We start from the raw sequence: 16,068 nt of genomic DNA, 5'->3' as shown, positions 1-16,068 counted from the left end.
TCCAGAAAGCAGCGCTCCTAACTCTCATGTCTTCTAACACATCTGAGCCCATCCAATAGATTTAATCACTGATAAGCAGAGTTCTAAGTTCAAACTGGCCTTGACCTTGGGCAGTGTGACATTATCTGAAAACCATTAATGCTCTGAAACTAAAGGCAAAGCTCATTAATAAAAGCAAAACTGCACAAAGATAAAAAAAAAAAAGAGAAATAAAAAGAAAAAAATGGAGTTTTATTAAAACTATTGATCATGACCCAGGGCACTGCAGACATTGATCTTCCCACATCTCCGCAGGAAAAAAAGAGTTAAGCCAACAGATTATTGATCTGTTATGAGAGCTGCTGAACAAGCCATATGTTTAATTTCTTACTATGAAAAAAATCATCACAGCCAATCAGGGAAAAAAAAAAGAAAATGGATTTCTTAAAAATTATTGGTTAAATCTGATTAATTTCATAAAATAAGCCCCTGTTGATATGATTCAAGCCTAAGTGCTGGGAGGTGAGAGGCTTATGCGCTGTAAACCTTTAACGCAGGGGTTTCAGATTTCAGCTCATTAGACCCTATGGTTTTAAGGAGAAATGGCATCCAACACTGAATACTGCAGCAACACAGAACACATGTACAGAAAAGGACAATGCTGAACATTAAGCTTAAAGCATAAAGTTATAGAATCATAAAGTCATAGAACTGTTTGATTGGAAGAGACCTTTGAGATCATCAAGTCCAGACGCACCTGTCCACTACAATGAAAAGCTTACAGGATAGTTATTTTATGTGCAATGCTGTAGTGCTGGGGTTTCTTCTGTTATGTTTCAGAAAGATCTATTCAACCAACATAGCATCGTAGTGCAAAACCAGCTGCTCAAACTCCAGCCTCATAGAATCACCACCATCCAAGCAGGGGGCTTGTATATTAGGCTATGCCTCCAAGAATCCTTTTTAGAACTGAGGTACAAACCCTCCCTTCCTAAACATATATGTTTGTGTTTGATAGACACATACAGAAATTCTTCAGTCTAAGAGGAAACGCTGCCCAGTCGTAGGGAATGGGATGGTGCCTGGATTTATTGTCCTTCAACAAACATGTACTTTTCACAGCTGAAAGGGGTTGATAGTTTTTCCTCAGAACACCAGAGCATAAATCTATTCTAGCAACTGAAATTCAGGATCAGGTTAATCAGTTTTGCCTTGAAAATTCCTCATTACTAGTGATTACACATGAAAAGGGAATTTCCCACCTTCACTCCCAATTTCAGGGCCAAACTGGTGCATTGACACATTAGACTGGAAAAGACATCAGCATGCAATTACTGGCACAGAAATGAATCACACACATTCACAGGCCTGTTCACAGGCATTCTTTAAGATGCAATGGTTGACGCACTTTTAAGTCCAGTCAAGACCCCAGCATCCAGGAGCTTTGGTTGTAATAGCGTGTTTCATCTGTCTGATAAAATGCTCAGAGCTCCTCTCTCACTCAGCAGGAATAGTCTCAGTTACCAAAAGTCATCACCAGCCTTCCTGTTCACTAATCCCTATCAACAAACGTTCATTATTAATTTAGGGTCTGTGGTTTCCTAAGACACAACTGAACTAAACATAATTCTGTCAGGCTTTCTGGCTCATTTATTTTGCCATTAGTGGACTAAATCTCCTTTTTTCTTAAATCTATGTTTGGTTTTTAACCTTTCCTTTGCATTTGTGAATAGAAATGGGTAGAGAGCATTGAAGGCATGGAATCCTGCAACAAAGGGAGTTCACTGTGATGCACCCCAACTCCTACTGGGCAGGTCCAGGCACTGCTTTGATTTGTGCGAACACATGGGAAGGCTGGCTGATAAAACTACTCGAGGTTTTCCCGTCTGGAAGGCCAGGCATGGAAGGGGTGAGAAGCAAGGAGCAAAAATAACTCTTTTTCTTGCTGCTTCGAGGAGAACACACAACGCCAAGTGAGTTACAGAGAGAGGAGCCACAAACAGGCCACCACAAAACGTCAGCGGTGTCAACAGCAATAAATACTTGTCTGGTTTACAGAGAGGCGTACAAGGTAACACGCTGCTCTGCGACCACGAAAACCTGACCTCTGCTTGGAGTAAGTTGTGTGCTTGAACATCAGTCCTTTTGTTCCCCCCAAAGCACACAACATCGTGCCATAAGGATTTAAGAACGGCTCGTAAAATCTCGTTTCCGCAATTTTGACAACCCTTCTGAAAACAAGTTTAAAAACTCTCTGTAACACCGAAGATCTAATACATCTTTATGAAGTAAAAGCTGCTTTATCATTCATAAAAGCACACTATCCATACCTTTGCTGTTATTTCTGTTTTGATCAGGATTGGGTGCTATCCACACATGTAAACTTTTAATTTATTAACATATGTGAAATACGACCTTAGGAGTGGTTGTGCAGGGTGACCCCAGCACCCACTTAGCTCAGCATCCTGTTCTGGAGAGCAGGGAGAGGCAGGTGCCGAGTACTGCTACAGCATCCAAAGCTGGGTAGGTAAGCTCGAAGTTTTGGTACTATTTTATTATATATACATAAAATCTAATTATTAAAGTTAATAATTTGGTTTTATTGCATATGCTGTTTAACTTATGGAACAGATCTAATAACAAGTATAAACTCACAGAACTATTTCAGTGTGTACTATGGGGAAGGTGTGCTAGGAAATCTTTAAGATGGCCCTTTCTCACTCCATGACGTCACCAGCACTGCTAACACATTTCCTAACGTGTTCTCAGGTAATGCATCCCAAACTTAAAGACGATGTATGTAGTCAGTAAACCCTAAGTAAGGTGGCTTTAATGCTTGAATCCTTAACAAATCCACTTGTACTGCCATAACCTAACAAATGAGGTTGTTACAAACGTGCCCTTAACAGAGGTGGTCCTGCAGACACTGGGGGGAGAAAGAATGGAAAATTCTATGTTCAGGGCTGAACACGCCAGATTTCATCATTCATAACTTGAAAAATGCTGGAGTGATTTTCTTTAGGTTTGGCTTGTTTTTCTTTCCTATATTAGAGCTATAAAACTGGCTCCGTTTAACATTTGTAGCTTCAGCTGGTTTTGAATTATGCAAATATTTCAATATAAAAGTATGTTTTTCCATTGCTGAACAGATCTTGCTCAGATTTTCCCAACATTTCCCTTTGGGCCAAGACCAGTCATAAAACATATCTGAGTAAAAGTAATTTGTTTAAGAACGTTATGAGCAACTCTGTCAGAGGGGCAGCTTTCACAGCCCTGGATCCTGACAAACGTTACAGCACATGTACAGATACTATACACGCAGACTTACCAGAGCTTGCGATTGCTGGTGTATTCCACCTAAGCTCCAGCTGCTGAAATCAGGTGTTCATTACCTCCCCTCCTTCCCTGCATGTGTATGTTTTGTGGTTATGGAAAGAAGTATTGAAACATGAAATGCATGGGTACCATAAGCTCGGGAACTCTTAGTCCAGTGCAGAATCTCAGGCATGGGCAGGAGGATATGATGGAACTAGGCTGTGGGAGTGGGACTGCAGTCTTGATAGCGAAGCCATTTCCAGTACAGATGAGGAGGATCCGCACAAGGAACTAACCCAATGCTGTTCTTCAAATAACCTTTCCTGGTAAGCAAGTCTGCATTAGTACTAATTCTTAAGGTTACTGAGATGAAATTTGACATCACAGAAAAATGCACCTCAGGTTGTCCAGAGAGGTGGTCAGTGCCCCATTCCTGGAGGTCTTCAAGGTCAGGTTGGATGGGGCTTTGAGCACCCTGATCCACTGGGAGGTGTCCCTGCCCATGGCAGGGGGGTTGGAACTGAATCGGCTTTGAAGCCCTTTCAACCCAAACCATTCCACAATTCTATAACATGAAGAATCATAGAATCATAAAACTGTTTGTTTGGAAAAGGCTTTTGAGATCATTGAGTCCAACCATACTTGTCCACTACTAAAACAGATCCCTTAACACCTCATCTACCTGTTTTTTTAAATACAAGGGCGTTGTCTGAAGAGGAAAACTTCAGCCAACAATTCCTTGCACATGTTCCGTGAAGCCTTATTAGAAGCTGACAGTTAATTTAGTCAGCGCTTGCTCTGCCTCAGCTCTTGTGTGCCATACGTAAACACTCCTCTCCTTCCCTACAAAACACACCAATCACACTCTGCTTGAGTTGAAGCCTGCCTCTTCCTTGCAATTATTTCTACTGACAGAGAACAGGAGAGAAGAGAGAGAAAGGGGCCTTGGGGCTGGAGCACTGTGATGGAGGAGATAGGAACGGACAGTGGAAAGACCCAACACGCTCCATGAGAAAGAGAAATTCTTCCTCTGAAAAAACAAGTAATTCAGACAGCCAAAGGAAGTGGACTGACAGATGTGAGTAGCTTAGATTGGGATTGCTGATGCTACTTCTCACTGTTTTCATCATCTGCTCCAAACACATGGACCTCTATGCTGTTTTGTCAACTCATGTGTCCCCAATCCATGAACGTCTACAGCTCATGGTCTGTTTAAGGTGAGCCACCACTGGGCATTAAAGCAAAGTTGTGTCATCCATACCCTGACTACACATCTCTGCAGTACAGCTGGGCCAGACAGTTGGAGACAGGAAATATTTTAGCTGTCTCAGCTGTTCTCATCCGCCAGAGCTACATTCTCACAACTTTTTGGTCCATCTTTCTTTCCTTTTGGTAAGTAATTGCACCTTTCTGCCCTACTCTCTACTCCTTAAATACCTGTTAATACTTCCATTCTCTGGAGTGTCCAGGAACCAGCAACCACCACCAGAGTCCCCTCTGCGTGTAATTTGACCTTCTTCATCCCACCAAGAAACCCAAGGAATTCCACATTTCATTTCCAGCACACACAATTCTGTGCCCTTTCATGAATGAGATGGCAATGTGCAACAACCCCTTTTATCCAACTTATTTCCCTCCTTCCAGCCAGAGCTGTATCCAAGTGTGTCCCACCTCACTATTCCATTACTTGATCCCTGATTCACACCACTTAACTCATCGGAGAGGTGCCCCAGTCCTCTCACATCCCAGCCCCTCTTAACTTAGCCCCACAGCTGCCTCCTCCCGGAAGCACACAGAGGCTTGGGGAGAGGAAGCGAAGCTCTGTTAAGGATGCTTTTCCAGCCTCAGTGTTGCCTTTCTCACCTTGCCATGCATGGTCAGAGAAGGGAAAGCAGAAGGGGTGGCCACACGGCTGCGTCAGAGCGCAGAGCCCAGTCCAAGCCATTCCCTTCTGCTCCCATAGCTCACAGCAATGCTGGATGCTCCACACTGCTGTCAGAGAGCAGAGACCTTTCCAGGGGGAAAACAGAGCAGGGACAGAGAGAAAAAAGGCAGGAAAACCACAGAGGTCAAATTCACCTTGGAGTCTTCCACTCTCACACCAATGTGCTCCATCCTGTGCTCTTTAGACATAAACTAAGGCCACTGGCACATGGGATCTGCCCAACAGCTGCCGAAGGATGGTTAAAGGCAGCAGGAGAAGGGAGGAAAGAGCAGAGTCCTTTGCCTAGATACAGATTACCTCTGGTTGAGTCACTACTGACAGAAATGCCGTCCAACAAAGAAACACATTTTTCTTATTGTTAACCTGGACAAAATGTAAAGCAGAAGGCACCAACAAGCGCATCCAAATCCACAGCTGACTTTGCATATACTATTTTAATCGAGGCACGAACTCTTTCAGGCTATGTTGTTCCCTCAGAAAGGTGGATAAACAAATATCCACAGCTTGCTTCTTAAAAAAATGCACTCTTCCAGGCGTCACAGAAAGGAAATGATTTTACACTGCTAACTGCTCCTAAATGCAGCAATTCCTCCAAAGGTCATTTAGAAACTTCTAACACTTTCCATTGAAGGTTTCAAAGCACGACTCAGCCTCATTAGTGCTGAAAGAACTGTGTTAGCAGAATGCTGTGCCGTTCTGCGGGATCATCATATACTAAATTAAGGGACACGTTTTCCTTCTTTCATTATTATTTTAATGTGAGGAGGTGGGAAAAAGATGATCCACACTAAAGGAAGGAAAAAGGGGGAAAACAATAACAAATCGGTATATCTTCCGAGAATTGCCCCACAGGCCAAACATTTTTATGTTCTTAATCATTATTAAATGACTTAACATGACATACAGAGCCTGGCGAATGATTGCATCCTGACATGAGAACGAATTACAAATGAAATGAAAGATCAAGCTGTATTAGAGGACTGCCTCTGGGAAATGAAAATCTTTAATTCTCTTTTATTATTGACATTTATTTGGCTGCCATGAATAACAACACAGCAAAGAGATTCAGCTATGCTTGTGCACTGAATAGCTTATCCCACGGCTCAAAACTGCCTTACCATTTATCATGTTTGCTTTTGTAGCTGACACCATCGCATATACTCTCTATCCATCTTGCATTTATCGTGCATATAAAGTGCATTCTCTAATTTAAGTTCATTTCATAGCGAACAAACAGCTAAGATTAGCAAGTGCCAGTCCTCAAATAAGCTCCCAGTTGTAAAAATATCAAAGAAGGGATTAATGGATTTGTTAACAACTCTGGTTTGAAGAATAAAATAAGTACACAGTGAAAATTAAATAAGAGCACAGGAGGGTTACATATAAGCTTTAGGTTTAGTACCGTTATTACTAGCTCATGGATAACAACATTTGTATATCGTTATTTTCCAGCCAACGGTACAGTGCACTACAGTAGCCTTCTGGATGAAAACTTTCCACCATTACCCTGTGGGATACAGGCACCCAGTTCTCAGGGACTGCTTTCTGCTTCCTTTAAACCAGTTTGTAGCTAACAAAATAGGGGAAGAGGCAAACTAATGGAGAACTCATTCAATCTGCCTGCTAAGAACGATCTCTACAGGAGTACGCCTGTAGTACTCCTTCTTAGTGCTCGCCCTGCAGCCACAGTCAAAAGTAAATTCTGATTTCGAGGCAAATACCATATCCGAGCAAGCACCGGTCCCTCAGGTGAAAAGCTTCCTCAACTTCACATGGTTTTCAAAGGAGGAATTCAGCTCTAATAACTTACCTTGTGAAGGAACGAATGACTGCAATGGCTTGCCACCGCATGTGTTTCTGATAGCTTTATTTAGTCTAGCAGCAAAGGCGCACAGAATTAAAGAGACTGTCAAAAGGTAGGCAGTTGTGTTTATAATGCTTAAATCTGTGCATCATACATCACCCAGTTAGACAGCACAAATTCCTTGCATCATCCCTGCTAGAACACCTTTTTCCCGTGTACTCCTTTGAGACTAGAAGAGCAGACGGCTGAGAAAAGCTAGAAGTGAGGCTTTCTGCTCAGGGCAAAAAAAGCCTGGAAATTCACTTAAGTGCTGGATTTCCCTTCCTCCTCTCCCCAAATGTTTCAATCGACTGTCCTGCTGCACAGCTGCTCTCAGCGGGCAGAGCGGGGCATGTTTGCAGCAGAGATGGCTACAGAGAGAAAACCTCCAGTCATAAAAGCCTGAGTGAAGCCAACTGGATCAATGTCTTAGATCTGTGTTATGAAAAAAAGAACTTCCGATGTTCAAAATTGAATTCTGTGAAATGCTAACTTCGCAAATTCAGAATCTTACAACAATTACAAACACAGCAGATAAGAAACACAGACTAATAGCAAAAGGCAAACACTCCGACTACCGGTAACGATTATGATTTGTAAAACTCCAACTTTGTAACTAATCAGTTACAAATTTGAGCTAACCAACTCGAATATTTAATGCGTGCGACAACAGGGATTTGACAATATACCTGTAGCCATTACGGTGTCATCCTTGCCCTGAGTAAAGACCACGATTCGTTGCCTTTTCGTGTTCGCCTTTGGCAGGGCTTGTGTCTTCCGGGCTATCTCCTTAATGTCATCAGTCTGTTAACAGAGAGGTAGAATGTTAGTGTTACCAGCACACCAGAGCAGTGAGGGATCAGAACTTTATTAGCACATCACAGGTGTATTTTCTTACGGCTGGGTATAAAGCAGAATTTAATGGCAGCATTCTCCTAAGTGTTTATGTAGTACTATGAGACCATTGTTTTTAATCTTGATAATGATAGTTCAGCAATTCCAATTGCTGCAAAACTGCAGAGCTAACAAAGGAATTACACAGCACTTCCCAATGAGCAATTAGTAGGTTTCTTTGCTGCTGATTGGATTCTAACCTTACCTCTCATAAAATTAAAGCTGAAATTGGTACAAGAGTACTTTGGATAAACTCTGAGCTTGGTTTCCATCCCATCTGCCCAGTTTTTACAATGCTCTGATCCCTCTGCTGTCAGCAGGATTACAAATGCTGTGTCTAACTCGTTACAGCGCCTCTCGCAGGCAGCAGTGATCGCATGTTGCAGCCGTGCAGGAGGCGTGGAGCCCAGTGACCATGCCCTGTGCCCACCAGCCAGGTGCACAGTGCAGGTGAGAGCTACATCCAGTGGGAGACAGAGCATCCCCAACCTTCTGAAGCAAGTCTAAGCTGCAGAAACTTCAGGGATCTTTGCCTTGCTGAGACTCTGTCCGTACACCATGGTGCACGTGGATGGGACCAGAGGAACTGGCACAGGAACCAAACTTCTCATCCCATATTTACTGTGATGCAAGAAGCTCTGTAAGAAGCTCTGCCAGCTTGAATAGTTACATTCATTAGAATAGTCACATTCATTAGAATATTGTTCTTCCAGTTCTCAGAGATGCCCCAGGATCTAAAACACAAGGATTTCCATTTCTAATTTACCTACTTCTCAATCTAATCTGAATATCGGTATTCCTGTTATTTGTACAAGCATCAAATTTCTTTACAACACTATACAGGAAGCTTTTGTTCTCAGATTTATCTCAAGTCAGTAAGTTCTCCCAATTCACTCTGGCACATGTAAACCTATCTCTTGCTTTCATGGGTATTTTTTTTCTTTTATTTTTTTAACAGTAGGAAAAGTAAGAAAGACTATAATTATTCTCTGTGCTACTTATTATGTCCCACTTTATCCATATCTGTGTTAAATAACACCATATTTTTTTCCCCAGTTTGCTCTTGCATATAAGAACTGCAGTGAAACACAGATGACTTGTCAGGTCCTAGCGTTGAATATATAACACATAACAATGCCTTCTGCATTCTTTCATGTCCTGTTTGCTATGAATCCCACCTCGTTTTTTATCAATTACAAGATGAATAGAGTTAATTTATAAAGCTGTCCAGAGTGGTTTCAAGCCATTTAACAGAGCTGGTATAATTAATTCATATTATTAATAAAGTGATTTTTATCTTCCAAAATCAGCAAACAGTGTCATTTTGAAACCTAGGAACAGTATGTACTGTTTTGACTGCAGCTGCTGGTTCTAACAAGACATTATTGTTCATCAGCAAGGCAGTTAAACACTTCAAGAACGATAATCAGCATACCATGCAGTCTGGTTAGTTGTTGACTTTTGATGACCTTGTTGATCTTTAGGCACTCCGTATGTATTATAGACAGAGAATAGGCCTGGGCTATACATTTATCAGCATCTACAGATGTGAAAATCATCCAGCTCTTTTGTGACAGTCTCAGCCTTCCTTCACTTTCTCCCCTGCTCTGGCAGTCAGTGACCTCGCTGACTTACACACTTTCCACACACTGAGGGTGGGGAGGCACAGGCCGGCCAGAGAAGTAGTGGCTGCCCCATCCCTGGAGGTGTTCAAGGCCAGGTTGGATGGGGCTTGGAGCAACCTGATCCAGTGGGAGGTGTCTCTGCCCATGGCAGGGGGGTGTAAGGATTTAAGGTCACTTCCAACCCAAACCATTCTGTGATTCTGCGATTTGCCAAAACAAAAATAACTTCCCCTTGCTTACTGGTCTCTTTACATCTTTTTCAAGTTCTCTCATAATTTTCATTTCCATACGCTACTCTTTCCTGTGTGTTATTCCTGCTTTCCTCCTGCTCAGACTGGTAACGTAGCTTTTAGAAGGCAACACCTTCCATCAGCAAAAGGGAAGGAAGAACATTGAGCCCTCTGCGTGGCCTGAGATCAGGAAAACAGGGGCCATCTCACCCTGAACTCTCCATAGGCGAGGAGTCCCTTAAAGATGCCAGAGAAAAACAATTTAAATTGCTGCTCTTGTGTTTGGAGATGTCTTTGTAAGAAGTTTGTGAATAGCAGGTACCAGCTGGTGGCACAAGCTGCTGGATAGGGATGGATGGGGAATCACAGCTCTCCAGCTCAGGGATATGCAGGCTCCTGAGTGCTCATTTGAATTCTGAACTACTTCAGGCCTTGATAATTAAGAGATCCGTGGACTAGAAAATGCAATAAAGCATTGAGGAGATCAAAGGACACATGAGAGAGAGAGGTGTTTGGTTGTTGCTAAGTAGGCAGTGGCTACTGGTGACTTTATGAAGCACATTTACAGTGGGGCAAAGAAGACAAGGAAATCAAAGAGCTGGAAGATATTTGTGCAGTCTATTTACATGCATTTAAACGTTAAAAAGAAAATGGGGAACTTCTAATAGGAGAAAATGGCCAGGCTTACAGGCAGAATTGAAGCCTATGTTTTATGTCAAAGCAGGATAATGCTTTCCTAATTCCTACTCGGAAAAACACAAGTTCCCAGTTTGAAGAAACAAAATCTCATAAACTTTTGTTCCAGCAGTTTTGTTATTTGAAACACATAACAATCAGCCAGTTAAAATATCCTGACAGTCATTCTGCCACTTCAAGGGGAGGCAATTCCAAGAGCTTGCCCAGGGTAAAAATGGTGACTATCCTAATCTATTACTGTGGTGACTGCAACAGACAACCTGAATGTTCTCTTCAGAAACAGTGAACTTACTGCTGATTTAATAGTTCAAAATGTTATAGAACATGAAATCCACAAACCAGAAAACAATGATGCGCTCCAGGAAGAGATCACATCAGAGGTAATGTTCTGCTTTTGATTATTCCAGATAAGTGTTGGGCAGGAGAGAGAATGAATGTAACAATGGTCTTTGAATATTGTGATTGACTTTATGAAAATACCTTGGATTTCAGCAAAGTACAATGGCAAATGAACTCTTGGGAAGCTGAAGCATAAAATAAAAATTCCTTTGAACATGGTTGCCCTTACAAAGAACAGGTTTGTGTCATAGAAGTCCCGTCTCCTGCCTATGACAAGATTTGATCTCCTCAAGGTTAATTTTTCCTGCAGTTGACTTGATTGCCCTTCTTATTAACCCCGAACTGTTTCACGTATCCTTAGCCCATATTTAACTGATGTTTTCAGTCCACACAAACTGTTGAAATTACTAGGAGGCAGAAAAGCAGATGATTAAACAAAAAGACAAAAAAGCACTAGTCACACCTGATTCTCCATGCTAACTAAGAGTTCTGATGATTTTTGCTAACAAACAGAATTCCAGGCTGCTGTTCCAATTCAGCGACCAGCAACTTTTCATCTCTTCTGTGATAAAACAGTCTCTTGATTTTTGCTCTGGCCACTGCAGTCATTTCCTTTTCTGTGTTTCACCTATTCTCAACATAAATCACAGAATCCATTTTACAAGCTTTTAAGAGGTGTTGGAAATTGTTATTGTTTTTAATTGAAGGGCTAATTAAAGCTCTTCAAGTTTTTCCTAAGTTACTTTATTAGTAGCGTGTTGTTTGGTTTATTTTTTGCCTCCACAGTACAATGGGAAACCAAGACTGTGGACACTTATCAAGTTTTACACATCTCTGTCAGTAAACTGGACGTGAGCTGTTGCCAAGCAAGGGGGTAATAAGAGCTAACATCATAATCATTGTGCGCTTTACTGATACGCTGTAATCAAACGTGGCAGATTTAGGATGTTCAGAGGGGACTGTGCGAGAATCTCTAAGCCAGCACTAATGGAAAGGTTAATATGATGGTAGTTAGCAGGCACCAGCAACAGCAGTTTGTCACTGGAACTGAATTTAAACCAGGCATGTTCAGAGTCTTTGGCTCAAGGGGGCAATAACAATATAGAACGAGTAGACTTAATACACTACTTCCTTTCTGGTTTATTGTCTTGCTACCAGAGGGTACCCATCATTCGTTATGCTGCATATTATATTTGGAAGCATCTGTGAAAGTCATTCATTTGATAGAATAAACCCAAAGTGCATTTTTATGCTAACAATACAGATTATACAAGTGAAAATTGGCAGTGATAAAAAGTCTTGACTTCTACAAAGCAGCCACGTGGATTTGGGAAACATAAACCAAAATGCGTCAGCCCACAGGTTTAATACTTAAAGCACTGACGGCACTGATGTACCTGCTGGTTCTAAAGAAATCTAAATTGTGGAACAAAAGCTGTCAGGCTTGCCCTCTTTTTTGACATGCCCCCATCCACATTCAACATGGCACATCCTGAAAGCGATGTGGTTTGAATTGCGCGGTTTCTCTTACTTATGCAGAATGGGTGTGGAGCAGTCAAAGTCCTGTCCTTTACACTGCAAACAAATCAATTACAGTGGGTCTGGTTCCAGTGAAAAAACACGTAACAGGATTTATGTGTGTTCAGTTCTGCAATTCAGATTTCAGTAGGATCACTTACTATCTGCAAAATTAGCACCACCGCTGTCACATTAATTATAGTATTTAAAGCCTGCCTGTTTGAATTCAGCACTGGAGACCAATAGCTGGGAGCTCTCCGGATTAAGTTATCTGAACGCAGCCAATGGGAGACACCGTTCAAATAAATCCCTCAAGAAGATGAAATCAAAAGCTCTGCAAACCACTGTAAAATCAACAGTGTTTACTTTGGGAAAGTAGAAGATCATACATTTTTTGAGCACAGATGGAAAACACCAACCCAAGTCTGTTTTGAAACACAAGTTTTACGCCCCCCGTTCTAAAAGGCGCTGTTTGTAGAGGCCTGGTTTACATTAATCAGTAACTAACACATTATATACAACCTTTCTACACTCCATTTGCATACTGATAATCCGCATATGGCAGGGTTTAAGCTATCGAAGCAGTGTTGTGTTTCACTGCTGAGCCTTGCTTTGCTGCCGCCTCGGCCGCGCATCCTTGTGGAGTGTAATGCAGCTAATGAGGGAGCTTTTTAACGGAGCAAACTGACAGGTCCCATATCTGCAGAGGCAGCTTGAAACCGTGCCCAACCTCTCGGCTTCCCAAGAGGCTTTTCAAAATTCAATAAATAACATCTGTAGGCGATGTTGGGTGCAGACCTAGCAGAGTGCGTCATAACACTGAGCTGGCAGAACAAAGAAACCATGACGACTGCCAAGTTTCCATGGCAACCGCTGCGAGGCTTGGAGAGTATAATAGCACATCAATCATTGTCCAAAAGAACTTCATTATCAGTGAGAAAAAAAACCCTTTAGGATCTGTTTAGCGTGCAATTGTGGGTTAACTCACCTCAAAGCCTTGCTCTCTAGCAAAAGTGGCAGCTTCCTGAAATCATAAAAAAAGAACAGTTAATTATAAAGTGCCAGATAATGAAGGAATAACACATTCTGGAACTCAGGCAGCCAGTTTGCCTTTTACACCGTTATCTCAATATACACATATGCAGTTGTTCAGTTCTGATAGTCGCACCAAAACCTTCCCCTCCTTCCCTCAGCCCAATAACAGCACAAAGTCAACACACTGACACATTAAAAAGGTACCATTTTCATTTTCCAGGCAAAGAAAGTTACTTCTGGAGGTTGGATTTGGACTAGGAAACCACTGCTTCAAACCCAGACCCACATCCCTCAGACATGTTTTTAATGGAACTTGTACCATTTATGTACGGCACTTCACAGGATACAGGTTATCATGCTGTTTAAAAACCATTTGTCATCTCCAGCACATTAAACAAACAGGATCACAAAATGTGTTCAAGCCCTTGTGGTGGAATCAGATGAGCATTTTAAAATACTCTGATGTCTTAATCACTGCTTTAGGCAATTTAACTATGTTCTCTTCCTGAAAGAACAGAGGAAACATCAGGGTATCAGAATGTCCTCATTTCTTATTTATATTAATGGGAGCAATTAAAATGTGTTTTGAAATCAAAGCAAGGAGAGAGAAGACAATAGCAATGTTTCTTCCTTGCTTTATACCTTAACATTGCAAATGTGGCAGAAACCCTCCAAGTCTTTCTGTTTAACTCGCATTGTTCCAGGTCATCTTTGCCAAGTGATACTAACAGAGAGATGAGTCTGGGGCCAAAATGCGGAGCTGAGCCGACTAAACAGGCTCCCCACGACTGTTCTGGTGCTGCAGAAAACACACACTTGTGGGTATGATCTGCCAGCGTGGGGACAATGTAAGGATTTGAAGTGGGTACAATTGATTGCAACAACAGTAAGTTGAGGTTAATAAAATGTGATAAGCTGAAAAGCACAGCTCCTCAGGCTGCTTCCCTGCAAAATACAAGGCTGCCCGGGTTAGCCCAAGCTGATGTTGACAGAAAAACTGACTCATGGTCCTGACAATTGGGTGCGGGCAAGGTTAGCCACTTTGACAATTTACTTACAATTGAATTCCTTCTCGTACATCACACAGGCAGTGACATTTGCTAGCTGGGCTGTCAAGAAGGAGCGTAGGGTTCAAAGATATCATGCAGTGTTTTCCTAAACTAGCATGTGATTAACAAAGCCCATGCTCATATGAAAAAAGGAGCCTGAGAGCTTCCACTCTGAAGCAATGCACTCACAATGAACAGCAAACCCCGTCAAATGGGACTGGGACGCATTAAAACAAACAACAGTAAGAGAAATAAGGGAGTGATAATGGGGCAGAGAATAAGAAAATGGACAAAAACATGCTGTAGTGTAGCCGAGTTAGTTCCTTAACCTCAGGTTTTTGGTCGTGCAATTGAAATCAGAGGTTACACTGATCTGTCCTAAGGGGATTTCTTTAATGTCCCAGTGCAGCAGGACATTAACATCTGTGTTAAACTATTGTTTGGCCAGGAAACTGGACACCAGTATGTTCTCACATCTGTAAAATAAAAACTATCCCCATTAAGTAGGGTTTCCTTATGGGGCAGACTCAGAGAATCCATCTTAATTTTCTGTGTGAGGCACCCATGCACAGCACATGTGGTTCCAGAGATCTGGCCCTTCCTCAGGACAGGATAAATGATTGCACATTTGTTAAAAAGTGCCTCATCCTTGGATCTTCCCTTTAGAGCCTCATCTCTTAGCCTGGTCTGCTGCCCAGCGACATGAGTAATGGTAGCAAGCGCACAACCATAGATTTTCCTGCAGTTGACCTCTAATCTCAGGTTGTCGGAACACGCCAAAGAACAACAGCGATCTTAATTCTCTTCTCTCCTCTCAACCGAACCTCAGAACAACCCTGGAGCAGCTTCTGTCAGTGAGGGCTGTGCCTGCAGCCTAAGAACCAGCCTCTCACAGAATTACAGCCCTTTACGGCCTTTCCAGTAAAAGAGATAACAAAGCTCAAAACACGCGTCTGGAGACTATGGTTTGGTGTTTGCAGAGCGGTGAGAAACGTGAGGCTGGCCCCGAATGCTGGGGCCAGTTCAAAGCAAATTAACCAGATAAAAGCGATGAGAACCTTTTAGGATCCATTCACGATAGCGGTGCGGACAGGAAACAAGCAGAGCCCATCTGTGCAGCCCCAGGGCACCTCACGCTGCGTTCAGGCTCTAATAAAGCAGTCAGGGGAAAACGCGAGTGGCTGGAACATGTGGAGACTGCGCGGGCTACCCAGCCAGCCAGGGCGTTCCCGGATGCAGGTGATCATCAGTATGATAATCACCATATTTACAGGCTTTCCATTTTACATCTGACACTGGGAATCATGAAGAAGGAGGGATTAAGGATATAAACAACCTGCACAGCAGCTTTTCCGCTCCCCAGAGAATGCAGCATTTCCATCCATGCGTGACGTGTGACAACAGCAGAGCAAAGCAGCCACAGAGCAGAATTTTCTGAGGAGGCTTCATTTCAAGTCAGGAGCTCTTTCAGTTCTGATAAACTTTAGACATTACTCATTCATTACTCCAGCTCAGCATTTTTGGAGTGATTTTCCATTACTGCTTACCACAGAACATCTCATTCCATAAACCCCTCTCCCACACCTTTCATACTAAACAC

The 16,068-nt window shown here is 42.3% G+C and overlaps 1 protein-coding gene across 2 annotated transcripts in view; it reads right to left on the bottom strand.

The window, feature by feature from the left end:
• Window positions 1-16,068, bottom strand: part of ADK (adenosine kinase) — a 244,012-nt gene that overhangs the window by 29,492 nt on the left and 198,452 nt on the right. For both annotated transcript variants that reach the window (XM_069863580.1, XM_069863581.1), the window contains exons 8-9: window positions 13,373-13,408; window positions 7,772-7,886 (exon numbers count right to left, since the gene is read on the bottom strand). In XM_069863580.1, coding sequence (XP_069719681.1) covers window positions 7,772-7,886; window positions 13,373-13,408 — 151 coding nt within the window. The remainder of the gene's footprint in view (window positions 1-7,771; window positions 7,887-13,372; window positions 13,409-16,068) is intronic.

The sequence above is a fragment of the Phaenicophaeus curvirostris genome, chromosome 9, assembly GCF_032191515.1.
Source record: "Phaenicophaeus curvirostris isolate KB17595 chromosome 9, BPBGC_Pcur_1.0, whole genome shotgun sequence".
NCBI lineage: Eukaryota > Metazoa > Chordata > Aves > Cuculiformes > Cuculidae > Phaenicophaeus > Phaenicophaeus curvirostris.
This window is presented reverse-complemented; position numbering and strand designations above follow the sequence as displayed.